Raw genomic sequence first — 13225 nt, forward strand, 5'->3', positions numbered from 1 at the left:
TCCTGCCAGAGAACACCTGACTTCCTTGATGGTTCCCAGCCAGCTGTCTCTAGTCTTGGTCATCTAACTCCAAAGGTCTGCAAGCAAGGGTTTGGAGGGTGTGATTCTGGGCAGCAAGGGGCTGTGTCCCTATGAGTTCTGACTGTACTTGGAGTGGAACCCGGGGTCCTGGGTGGGGAGGCTGTCGAGGACTTCTGTGGCAGTGCTGCAATCTTATTTGTTACCTGCCTGGCCTCCTGGCTGGTGGTGGAGGGGAGTAGCATTCCGGGGCTGCTGGGTGCAGGGGCGAATGTGAGGTAGATTGGTGGATGCATAGGAAGGATCTCGGAGTGGTAGTGTCAACTCTCCTGGAGGCTTGCTTCTGAAAAGGAGGGTTGAAGAGTGGGAGAGAGAGAGTTGTGGGATTTGCTAGTGAAGATGGTTCGGTGTCTCTAATAATGGAATGAAACACGTCATGATAAATGAATCAACTATACTTTTTAAGCCCCTTGTAGAAAAATATATCCAGAATGAATCTGTTTCACATCTGAGTTCTGAAATCTTTAGTTCACAGGTTACTGGTCAACAGAAAACAAGATGTGGCTGTACAAAGCCAACTCCTGGCTGCTTTCCTAAATGAAGACTCAGCAGTCACAATCTCTATGGCAGCAGGCCGTTCTCTGCTTTATTTGGGGTTGAAAGCTGGCTTCTTCCAGTGCCTACCTGGAATTGGGAGCCTTGTCTGGACAGATGGAGATGGGGAGATGTCTGGGTTGGGGGTGGGAATTGTAGGGGTTGAGTTTCTGTCTCTGGTGATGCTATCTCTAGGTCATAGTACCTGAAGTTTGGTATTAGTAGTTGGCTGCAGCCAGGATTTACAGGGCTCTTCCAGCTTCTTCCTGGAGCTTGGGGAAAAGTAGGACACTCGAATGTTTTGGAGACTGAAGAAATAAGCCTGGGCCAGCCCCAGGCGGAGTAGGCTAGGTCAGTGTTGGTGAGGCTGGGATGATGGCTTTGGCCGTGGGTGCGACGCCCGTCAAATCTCCTCATGCAGGCGGGTAGTGCCATCATCCAGAAGCCGACAGTCCCCCTTCCTGTCATCCATCTGGGGCTGCCTGGGTAGGCTTTTGGACCCAGAGCCTTTATGCAGGGTTCTGCCCACTGGAGCAGAAGATTGAGGGCCCCTATTTCAAAGCCTTCCTGTCACCACAGGTGCAGATTATTTGTCATTTTGGGGGGGGAAAAAAAAAACCTATTGCATTTTTGTGAAATTAATTTTATTTCAAAATGACTGAGGGAGTTTATGTAAATAGCTTTCTTGATGATTCTTTTGGTAAAGTCAGTACTTCTTGAATAGCGTAAGGTATCAGTGTGAATTGTGGGTTCATTAGGAGGATTACTGGCTGGGCTTGCTATAGGAGGCCCCCTGTAGTGAGGCATTTCCTACCAGTGGCTTTCCAACTGTGTCCCATGAACCTCTTCTGGGGTGAAGTACGGGAGAAAGGGCAGGCCGATCTGGCCTTCTTCTTCCTCCTCCTCCTCCTCCTGCCCCTGACTCCCCACCCAACCAACTCTATTGGTTTCCCTGCTAAAAAGCATTTACCTGCCTGCATTGGTGACTTTGCCTCCTGGGGCTGGACTCCTGAAACCCTGACCTAGGCTTCAGGCCTGCTTCGATTCAGTTGTGTCTGGCATGCTGTCAGTGAGACCTAAGCCTGCCGTCTCCAGGAACTGCACTCTGAGGACAGTGAAGGGCAGCTATGCTTTTTAGACACACTCTGAGATAAAAGGGACAGTGAGGGAGGAACTGGTGCTGCAGAAGTTGACCCTGTCACTCCTGATTATTTTAAAAGGCCAGTTTGGGTCAAACTGGTCTTTGACTTAGGAATCCTGCTGCCCAGAAGGGCTGGTGTTCTGGCCTGGTAGTTGGTGGGACTTTTCCTCCTTTAGGCTCAGAGATCCTTTTTCTGTCGGGGGCTGATACAATTGAGATTTTTCCAAAAAGAGAAGTTGATGAAAGTTGGAGAATTTTAGTCGTAAAAATGGGAGATTGGGAGTAAACATATCAAGATATTGAGGCAGGAAAAATAAAAGGGGCGAGATGTGTCATCCATGCATCCCAGCAACGGTGAAACTGCATTCTAGGCTTTTGAGGTGAGCTTCCTCAACTTCTATCTACATAGCATATCTTTTAAAATAAAAAACAGATGTACATGTCTAGGCACACCCCTAGGAGTCGCAGGGGACAGGCATTTGGGGGACCAAGATACATGAGACATACAAGACAAGTGATTGATCTCACGAGAGCTGGGGCGGGGGATGCAGGTGGCTTGGGCAGTCAGGCAGGAGTGAAAGGAGCTGTGGATGTTGAGTGACACAGAGTCTAGGGTTTCCTCTCCTTGAAAGGGTTTGTTCCTCAATGGCAAAGGAAAATCCTGGTGATGTCAGTAGGTGAAGGTGGCCAAATGAGCAAAGATGTCTGTGGTGAGATCACCTCTCCCAATCTGTGTGGCTTGCAAAATGATCATTCAAACCAGAACACATGTAAGTTCCACTCATATGGGGGAGAGGGAAGGGGAGCCTGTTTTTGCTGAGTCTCTGATCTAGGCAGTCTCCAGAGGGCTGTGTGGGTTGTACTTCTTCGATGACCACCTGAGAGTCACCACAGCCTGAGACACGTGAGGAGAATGCAGTGGTGCCAGCCTGTGGCCCTCTGTTCTGGCTTCTGCAGGGTGTGTGTGTTGACTGGGGAATGTGGGTAAGAAAACCCTTGCTGAAATGTGTTCTCTCCGCAGTGCTGATGCGGGGATGGGGTACCAGAGATGAGTGGGTAGGCCACAGGCAGGAAAAATAAATCTGTTTTGACAAGGTATAGCTTCAGGAACTCACCTGGCCCCACTCGTGTCCCTGGGGTTTCTGCATTGAGCCTTGGGGCCACCCATACCTTGCCAGGCAAGCCCAGTCTGCCCTGAATCTGGGGTCCAGAACCTGACTAATGAGATGTCTCCCTTCTGTGCTGACAAGCAGGCACACAGAACTCGTCCTGGTCTCTTGGGGTCCCAACACAGAACCGAGTCCTTATGGATGAGGTGGCCTGGTCTGCTCTTGGAGAAGCAGGGTGGCAATAGTTGACAGGGCTGGTATTCTTAGATGACCATTGTTCTCTCTGGCTGTGGAATAGGGGGGTTGTGACCCCCCCAGAGACTCGGCCTAAGGCAGGGAAGGATACAGTTGGACCTCGGAGAGCATCTTTCTGCTTACTAGCATTTGAGATTATAAAAATTTTTTTGAATCAAAAATTTCCAAAATAAAGTGAGTGATTTCCCCATCCCCCAAGATGCAGTGAGTCTTGCTGGCTCTCCCTCAGGCTTACAGCAAGTCAAATGGAAAGAAAAGCAAGAAGCAGCTGCGAGGGAGAAGATGCGGTCCCACGCGAGGACGGATGGGCTTTCAGTTCGGGAGGGAGGCCCCTGCTCCTGCTCGGCCTCTGCTTCTGGGCCACTCCATCAGGGCGGAGTCTGGCTGGGTCTGGCGGTAAGGGACAATGACTATGTGAAGGCAACCGACAGAGGTGTCCGCCTGGAGAGCAGGATCCCTTGGTTCCATGATGTCCCCAGGTCACGCGGTGTGCAGCTCGGCACAGAAATGATCCCTTTACACAGCAGCATGTGTTCTCATCGTAGCTCAAGGCATAAATCATACTTCCTAACGAAAAAACCCCAATCTTGGTAGCAGCGCATACCTTATACTAGAAACTTGCAAGGAGACCAGTGTTGAACCACAAAGCGAGTACAGGTTTTTGCTTTTGTCTGTAAAAATGTACAGCGCACCTGCTTGGGGCTGCAGTGTCAGGACTAGGGGGTGCTCCTTGGCCCAGGGCTCTGCTCTGGGCCCTTCATACCTCACCCACCCACACCACTGTGGTCCCCCCCTTTATACCTGACACCTCACACCGCAGCGTGTTTTGTCTCCCATTGATGAGGAACAGAGACTCTCGGGCTGGTGTGAGGAGGTACTGTCCAAATAGCCCACTGTCCCTCATGATTCTGCGGGCGCCCCCCCAGGGCTGGGGTGGCCCTGTGGGTGGCTCCTTTAAGTTCTTCAGTGTGCCCACCTTCCCTGTGGACAGCTCCAGGAACAGCAGGTCCGGCTCCGTGTGCAGAGCCGCGTAGATGTTGTATTGATTGCTTTCAGTGAAGGAGCGCTGGAAGGCCAAGTCTGAGATGCCTGGGTTTATTTGCAGGTCATACAGGGTCTGGATCTCCCCCCGCACCGTGATCTCCTGCACGTGCAGCCAGGGGCTGTCAGCTGCAGCGCTGACTATGAAGCGCCCGTCGGGGGATGTGTGTGGGGTGCCTGTTACATCACCGTTGGGGCCAACCACAGAGTCTGTGACACTGTCAACGAGCAGCTGTCGGGCAGCAGAGGCAGGGCTGTCCTGTCGGCACTGGATGAAGAAGTAGCCGCCCAGGTGGGTGTGCGCCATGGCCTGGGGCACGCAGCCATGGTGGTGCAGGCCGATGGTCTTGAGGGGCATCAGCGTTTCCAGGTCCACTTTGTGGACTGCAGGGTCAGACTTGTTGAAGATGAAGCCAAACCTGGGAGGGGAAGAACTGAGGTCAGAAGTCACCTCCAGGGGTGGGGAATCTGTCATTTTTCTTAACCAATTACATCTTCTGCCTTTTCCCTTTATTATAATCCTTCGTGATCTAATAGCTTAGTAATAAGATCTATCATTCTGCAGGGGATGTCTTCATAAAGAAATTATCTATGATCTCAACCCAAACGCAGTGGAGTTACAAATGTTGCTGGGTTGATGCTCTTGTAACATGCACTCATCATTGGAAATGATTGTGGAGGAAGGCGAGAGGCCCTTCAACTGCTTCTCCTTTTGTAATGCCTATGATCTGCTTCCCTGAGGCCCATGACAGCTGGAAAGGGGCGAGTCTGTGTCTGGATGGTGAGCATGGAGGAAAAGGGCAAGAGATCCCTGCCCCGATTCTGCCTGTTACAAAGATATGAGTTCTATATCCTCGCTGTTTTCTAGACTAACTGGCAAGTTAGAATTTGAGGATGCAGATGCAGCCCAACAAGTGCAGATTTCCTATTAGTACCCTCTTCCCCTGGAAGGGAAACATACAGGGGTAGTCTCTTTTCTGGCCACAATGGTGGTGTGGGTAGGAAGAACCCTGCGCATTGGGGATGAGGACAGCTTTTCCCTCCGGAGCCAGATGGCCTGGTGCCGGCGCATTGCCCCACTAGCTGCAGAGCCTGGGGCAGGCTGCTTGCCTCTCTGAGCCTCAGTGACTCTAGCCAGGGTAGCTCCTTCCTAGGGCTATTGGGAAGATTCAAAGAGGGAAGTTTAGCAGAGGGGCTCAGGTAGGTGGGAGTTGCTCACATCTGGATTTTCTAAAATTCCTCTTTGGAGGCTGGTTGGAAGTATGGAAAAGCCTGGCTCCAGGCAGGACTTCCCTTTGATCTTGAGAGCCTGTGCCTAAATCCCCTGCTCACAGAGGCCTTTTGGTGCTGTGTACACTTACAGGAACAGAGCAGAATCTCTTCTGTAATTTTCTCTAGAAAAACTGTACTCCAGAGTGGAGGAAAATACTCCCTCCAAGGCGTATCTTTAAAGCATCCTTAAAGAATCAGAGCATGGAAATAGCAAGAAAGAAAACTTGGCTCTTAAAAGAAACTTTAAGTTAAAAGCCACACACAGGAACTACAGAGCCTCTGAGTGTGCCCGACCCCCAGCTGAATACAGCTGCTTTACGAGGGCTTCACCATTTAATATACTCTCAGAGGCTCTTGCAAAGGCTCTCTCTGCAGTGAGAGGGTTCATAAAGTGGCTTTCTTCCTTGGGTAAGGGTGAATGGGTACATCTCCAGCATCAGCTTGCAAAAACGAATCACTTCTTTCTGCAGAGAGGTGCTTGATGGTGGATTATAGAAAGGTATAAATAGTGCTACAAGACATTTGGGGTCTTGATGGCTTAGAGACAGGCTTGGTCGTCTGGCAGTGGTAAGTTTATAGAAGATGTTGGGGGCTCTCTGAAGTGAATAGGGATGGGGACTGACCATGCTGGGCCGAGGTCTGCAGTTGAGACCATGGATCTTATTATTGGGTGGTTGTTTTAGGTAGTGGCAAACCATGGCAATCAGGAAGCCTTGTCTCTTTGTGGGCTTCTCGCACAGATGCTCTGGGGGTTCCTAAAGTATTATGGGCTGTGGTTAGATGGGAGCGTGGAAGAATGGTGCACTGAAACAATACTTGGCTTTACATTTAGTCTGACTTTGCCAATTCCTACCTGGGTGACATTGGTCAGTGTCTTAACTTCTCTGATCCTTATCTATAACATAGGGGTTAAGACCACTTGGACTAAATTTTTGTGTCTAGCAAGCAGAGGGTACTCAATTTACCGCTACTGTTTCCTTCTTTCCTCTGCTGCCCTTACCTTGAGGATGGGACTTCCTGACCTTTCTGGGCCCCTGAGGGCATTAGGAGCTGGGTGCCTTCACTATAACAGAGTCACTGACCCCAGGCAAGAGGACTAGGCACTGGGTCTGTTTTACTGGACCTTCTCTGTTCCTTCGTGATGGGGTCCAAATTCAGCATAGGAGGAGTAGGGGAGACAGAGGAATGAGTAGGTCCCATGCTGGGCAAAGCTGCCTCTTGCAGGGCTGAGCTGCAGCGGGGAGTGCCTTAGAGGTATCATGGGCCAGTCTCACCTGATGTGGTTGATGATGAGGTTCGTTGGGGGAATGAAGAAGTCGTCCACTCCTGCGAAGGGTGTGCGGATGAGGTGTTGGTCCTGGCCGGCGCTGGCTTCTGTGATCACCTACAACACAGAGTGGGAGTCCTAGTGAGGGCCCATGAAGGTGGGGGCTGAACCTGGAGACACCTGTATGGTCAGGTGGAGACACCCTGGCAGAGGGGTGCTTGGGAGAGAGATGACTAACCTTAGTATCAGGGAAGAGGCATGAGCAAAGTGGGAGCAGTTCAGGAACATCCTAGAAAGGGGCCTGTTCTTCCTGAAAGAGGAAGTGGTGGGACAGGACTGACTGCCCGGATTGCCCTTGCTCCATGGTTACGCCTGCCTTGTTGCACTTTGTCAGCCGCCATGATGGCAGAGCGAGAACCTGAGGGGTGGGGGTGGGCTTTCCAAGGGAAGTCCCCGGAATGGAAACATCACTGTGGTTGCTCAGAGACCACCTCCTCTTGCAATGAGGAATCCTACCTTCTCAACATGTAAGCCATGCTAGGGAAAGAGGGAGAGGGCTTTCAATCATGAAAATGTCACGTGGTGGAACTGTCTACTGGGAATTCCTTTTTCTCTGGTGCCAGATGCCTGGGCCAGTTTGTTGGTAGTCTCTGTCGGATGCTGCTCACAGGCGTTCTCTGAGGTACCACTCCAGGATTGACGAAAGACAGTAGACATCCTACGGGATGCCACTCTGAGATGCTGGGCTGTTTAGATGTCTTGCAATTAGAATGCTGGGAAGAGGTCCTGGTCTTACAGAGGAGACTTGCTGTAGAAAGTAAACAATTGGGCCCTGTGCCTTGTACAAGTTGGTAGTGACAGAGCACGGCCGCCTCTGTTTCCCTGGAGGTAACCCTTTCTCCCCTGTGGACTCGGCAGGAGGAGAGGAGAGCTTTTCCCTGGTGTGTGTCCCAGCTGCACCCACGTGTCAGGGAGGGCACAATGGCAGCTCCGAGCAGAAGCCAGGTGGTGTGTGAAGTCACATAGGATGAGTGAGTGGTCCGGAGTCCCTGCCATGAAACCCCTGTGGTCAGGCTGGGCAGCCCCTCTGTCAGCTAGTGAGGCCAAGCCAGCCAGCCTGTGTCCTCCTGCCTTCTGCATATGCTCATCAGCCTTCAAGTTCTAGGCCACTGCCCAGACAGCAGCAGACTAGTGGCCTGATGAGGGGCTTGGCCAACTTACAGGCCCTGAGGAGAAGCCCAGACCATCTGTGCAGGAGAGGAGGCAGATGCTGAGCCCACGAACGGGAAGCTGAGACACTTTTTTGTTTTTTTGAGACGGAGTCTCGCTCTGTCGCCCAGGCTGGAGTGCAGTGGTGCAATCTCGGCTCACTGCAAGCTGTGCCTCCCGGGTTCACGCCATTCTCCTGCCTCAGGCTCCTGAGTAGCTGGGACTACAGGTGCCCGCCACTGTGCCCAGCTAATTTTTTGTATTTTTAGTAGAGACAGGGTTTCACTGTGGTCTCCATCTCCTGACCTTGTGATCCGCCTGCCTCGGCCTCCCAAAGTGCTGGGATTACAGGCGTGAGCCGCTGCGCCCGGCGGGTGAGACACTTTTACTATCTGATCATGATATTGTGGCCATATGTGTAGAAAGAAGGGTCTCGATTTCTGCAGCCTGAGGCTTGGCCTGCAGGGTGAGAGCTGTCTGTGGTGGGAGCTCCTGACTCCCATGGCTGAGAGCTCTGGATGCTTCTACTTTTTAGGAATGGAACTGCCTTCTGGCTTTTACTTTTATGACAAAACAAACAGCACCTGGCCTGCCTCCTCAGGCAGGCTGGAGGCTTGTGTCTTTTTTGGTCTTGCTTTCCTCTGCAGTCGGCAGGCAGAGTGCTGGCTGGAGTGATGCGAGCCATGATTTTCAGGCTTGAGGCAGTCCTCACGTTGCATTAGGTTATTTCTCTGATTTTTTAAAAGAAGCCAAATGATTACTTCTATGGCAAGTTCATAAGAAAAAAACTCATAGAAGTGGGTGTTAAGAAAATATCAGCATTAGGAAACTGGATCTTAGAGAGTCTGAAAAGAAAATGCCAGGGAATTCCAAGGAGCCATGCAATCATTGCTTGATATCAGGCCTGTCATTTTAGCTCACAGCAGAGATGGAAAATTACAGGCTGTCATCGGTCAGCGTCATTCATGCTTCACTGCTCTGACACCCTATATTCAGAGGTTACTTCATCAAAACGCAGTGCCACGGGCCGTTGAACTGATGTGGGCATGTCAGCCTTGTTTCTCTGAGTCACGAGTTCCTCCTTGGCTTTTTCTTGAGTCCTAACACACAGCTGGGCCCACAGTGCCCTAAAGATAACTGTCAAGCCCCTCACATTTGCTGCTGTATGGGCATGGTTCAGGAGATGTATGCGTGTGCCTGAATCTCAGGATATGCCCATCAGTTGGCAGAGTGGGGACAGGATCTCCCTCAGAGGGGTGTACGAAGCCAGCTGGGAAGTGGCATGTGGAGGGGCGGGAGAACTTGGTATCCAGAGGACAGGCTGGGAGGCAGCTAAAAGCTGGCCTTAGAAAGCGGGTGGGCCAGAGAGTGCTGGGCAGCATCGGAAAAGATGCCAAATGTTCCAAACCTGGGTGCTGAGGAGGGCTTTGGTGGAGGGAGCCTCATTTGTACAAACACGTTCATGTAGTCTTCCCAAAGTGTGTTCAACAATTCCTTCAGTGTTGGATATTTAGAAACAATATTAGGATATTATTTTTAATCTCTTGCAAATACAAACAATGCAGTAACAAACATTGTATTTGTGGGAGACTAAAAATGTCATAGCTCAGTTTTTGTCCACTTCCGTGGTTATGGCCTTTGGAAAAATTCTGAGAAGTTGCTGGATCAAAAATTACTCTTTCACTGGCCAGCCATGGTAGCTCACACCTGTAATCCCAGCACTTTGGGAGGCTGAGGTGGGCAGATCACTTGACGTCAGGAGTTTCACACCAGCCTGGCCAACATGGTGAAACCCCATCTCTACAGAAAATATAAAAATTAGCTGGGTGTGGTGGCGTGTACCTGTAATCCTAGCTACTGGGGAGGCTGAGGCACAAGAATCGTTTGAACACGGGAAGAGGAGGTTGCAGTGAGCTGAGATTGTGCCACTGCACTCCAGCCTGGGTGCAGAGTGAGATTCTGTCTCAAGTAAATAAATAAATAAATAAAAATAAAAAAATTACTCTTTCAGGCTTTTGGTTCACACTTCCCAATTGCTCACTACAAAGGCTACGCCAGTTGAATTTCCAGGAGCAGTTTTTGTAAGCACTGGTTTCTTTAACCCTAGACAACAGTGGTGAAGGTAGGTTTATTCAAATGATTTCATACTTTTTTAAATGATAATACATATCCTAGTCATTTAGGCAAAGGTAAACTATTGGTTATTGGTTTTGGAGAAGTAGTCTTTATTATATTTAAAGAATTTCCTTCTATTCCTATTTTTAGGCTTTTTATTAAGAATGCCTGCTGTATTTAATTAAATGTCTTTTCAGTATTATTGAAAACATCTTACATTTTTCTCTTTCAATTTGTTGGTGTTATGAATAATATTGACTGATTTCCTGACAGTGAACCATCATTGCATCCTGGGAATGTGTTCCCTGCTTGAGCATTTGCACACATTCCTGGGTTCTATGTCTTTTTCTGTGTGTGTGTGTGTGTGTGTGTGTGTGTAGTGGTTTGTTTATACACCTGCATCTCTCCTATGAAACTCCCTTTTTAAAATAAATTATCGGCCGGGCGCGGTGGCTCAAGCCTGTAATCCCAGTACTTTGGGAGGCCAAGGTGGGCGGATCACGAGGTCAGGAGATCGAGACCATCCTGGCTAACACGGTGAAACCCCGTCTCTACTAAAAAATACAAAAAACTAGCCAGCCGAGGTGGCGGGTGCCTGTTGTCCCAGCTACTCGGGAGGCTGAGGCAGGAGAATGGCGTAAACCCGGGAGGCGGAGCTTGCAGTGAGCTGAGATCTGGTCACTGCACTCCAGCCTGGGTGACACAGCGAGACTCCGTCTCAAAAAAATAAATAAATAAATAAAAATAAAAGAATAAATTATCCTTCCATAATATTCCTGGATTTGTATGTTAGACAAGGACATGGGTCCAAGTCATCTCTTGGATCCCAGTCATTCCTATAACCAAAACCAATTCTTCACAATTTATTCATTTAAAAAAATCACAAGCCATGGGGCTTCAATGCGCTTTATTTTGAATTCAATTAAAAAGAATTTAACGAGTCAACTTTTCCCAAAGAAAACTTTATATTCTATTTTCTTTAGGAGCTCAGTGAATATAAACATTAAGTTTCAATATCAAATCTTTAGAAATACTGTAAAACTATTTAAACAGTGGTAATTTGCATCTCTTTGTTTGTAATCACTGAGCCCATGAAATTCAAAACCAGACAAATCCTTGTACTACTAAGGATCATAAGCCTGAACTTCTTAAAAAATATCCTCAAAGCTTTGGAATCCAGTAAGAATTAGGAAATGAATGGGATTCAGAACAACCCGAGCAAAACTAGCGCAACCCCACAAAACGTATTCAATTTGAGTTTTCATCCTGGACTCTTATTTCTAATGGGATGTTAGAATTAAAAACAGAATTCTGCCTCTGTATTTATAAGTGAGATTAGTCTACAGTTTTATTTTTTATACTATTTTAAATCAGGTTTTATAATCACAATTACACTGGCTATTTAAAACAAACTAAGGAACTGTACTATTTCACCCTATGGTCTTTTTAAGTAAAATTATCTATACCTTGAGGACTTGACAAAACTCAGCTGTACATTTTTCTGTGGTAGATTTTTCTTTAAAAAATCCATGGTAATTGCTCTAGTTCAAGTTTCTCTTTTTATAAGTCATTTATTTATTTTTTTAACATTTTGCAAGCATTCACTCATTTCCTCTAGGTTCTAAAATTTGTTGCCTCAGAGTTGCAATGTAGTGTTATTTTTTGAGATAAAATCTCACTCTGTCACCCAGGTTGGAGTGCAGTGACGCGATCTCGGCTCACTGCAACCTCCGCCTCCTGGGTTCAGGCGATTCTCCTGCCTCAGTCCCCTGAGTAGCTGGGATTACAGGCACGCATCACCACACCCAGCTAATTTTTGTATTTTTAGTAGAGACAGGGTTTCACCATGTTGGCCAGGGTGGTCTGGAACTCCTGACCTCAGGTGATTCACCCACTTCGGCCTCCCAAAGTGCTGGGATTATAGGTGTGAACCACTGCGCCTGGCCTATTTTTCAAGTCTTTTCATCCCCCTGTATCTGCAATAAAATTCCCTTTCTCATTCCTCATTTTGTCTATTTTTGTTTGCCTTTTTCTTTATTGGAGTTGTGAAGGATTCATCTTTTTTGTTTTGCTTTCTATTAATTTTAGTCTCTATTCTTTCTTGCCACTTTTGTTCTCTTTCAATTTCTTAAATACCTCCTTTTCAGGCTTTTAAGCCCCAGTAATTAGTTGGTACAGCCTTCTCTATATCCTGTAAATTTTGCTACAAAATAGTCTCTTTTTCATTGCTTTTGAGACCATTGGTAGTTTTCCTTTTAATTTCCTCTTTGATCCAATAGATATATCCAGGAATGTTTTCTTAATTCTCAGAAAATATAGTTTACAACATCTACTTTTACAAAAATTTAAAGTTTCTTTAGTGATATTGTAGACATTAAAAAATTCTATTTGACTGATGAAAGGCTTTCTATATTTTTATTAAAGCAAACTTCTTGTTTATATTCAATTTTCCTCTCATCTTGTCTCCTTTGTATGTACTATTTAAGTATATTTTAAATCAAGCTCTTCTGTGTCACTCTTGTTTTATGTATTTGTTATGTTGTTTGATATAGATCAGCTGTTCAGCACCTACTGTCTCTCAACATGCTTAGTGCTCTTAACCCTAAATTCCACATTGCCTGATACTACCATGCGTGCATACTTTTTTGTTCACCTGCCATCACTATTCTCACCCCTTTAAGGGCAACCTTTTATTATCACTTTATGTGTGTTTCTTGGAAAAAATTTATTGCTAGTTTTTAAAACCAATCAGCTCATCTCTGCTTTTAATTGGAGAATTCAGTCATATTTGGTATAATGAGATACTTCTCAACTACCAATTTCAAACAACATTCTCTGTATCCTCTCTTATCCCAAGAAAGTGAGGTTTAAAGTAAGGTTTTGAGTATTTTTACTCCCCCTTTCTGCATACTCCCTACTTTTGTTTATTTTTTGAAACAGGGTCTCACTCTGTCACCCAGGCTGGAGTGCAGTGGCATGATCTTGGCTCACTGCAGCCTCCATCTTCTGGGCTCACGCGATTCTCCTGCCTCAGCCTATCAAGTAGCTAGGACTACAGGTGCGTCATCACGCCTGGCTAATTTTTGTATTTTTTTTTTTGTAGATACGTGGTTTTGCTACGTTGCTCCTGCTGGTCTCCAACTCCTGAGCTCAAGTAATCCTCCTGCCTCAGCCTCCCAAAGTGCTAGGATTACAGGTATGAGC

At 47.5% G+C, this 13225-nt stretch overlaps 1 protein-coding gene across 2 annotated transcripts in view; it reads right to left on the reverse strand.

Moving 5' to 3' along the window:
* Positions 1-1239: 1239 nt before the first annotated feature.
* The window catches only part of FSTL4 (follistatin like 4), a 647263-nt gene continuing 635277 nt past the window's right edge, over positions 1240-13225 (reverse strand). Inside the window, exons 15-16 of one of the 2 annotated variants that reach the window (XM_025388001.1) lie at positions 6705-6814; positions 1240-4577 (exon numbers count right to left, since the gene is read on the reverse strand). In XM_025388001.1, the coding sequence (XP_025243786.1) occupies positions 3875-4577; positions 6705-6814 (813 nt within the window). In that variant the 3' untranslated portion in view covers positions 1240-3874. The remainder of the gene's footprint in view (positions 4578-6704; positions 6815-13225) is intronic. The other variant, XM_025388000.1, reaches the window with a different exon arrangement.

This window comes from Theropithecus gelada, chromosome 6 (genome assembly GCF_003255815.1).
Source record: "Theropithecus gelada isolate Dixy chromosome 6, Tgel_1.0, whole genome shotgun sequence".
In the NCBI taxonomy this organism is placed as follows: Eukaryota; Metazoa; Chordata; class Mammalia; order Primates; family Cercopithecidae; genus Theropithecus; species Theropithecus gelada.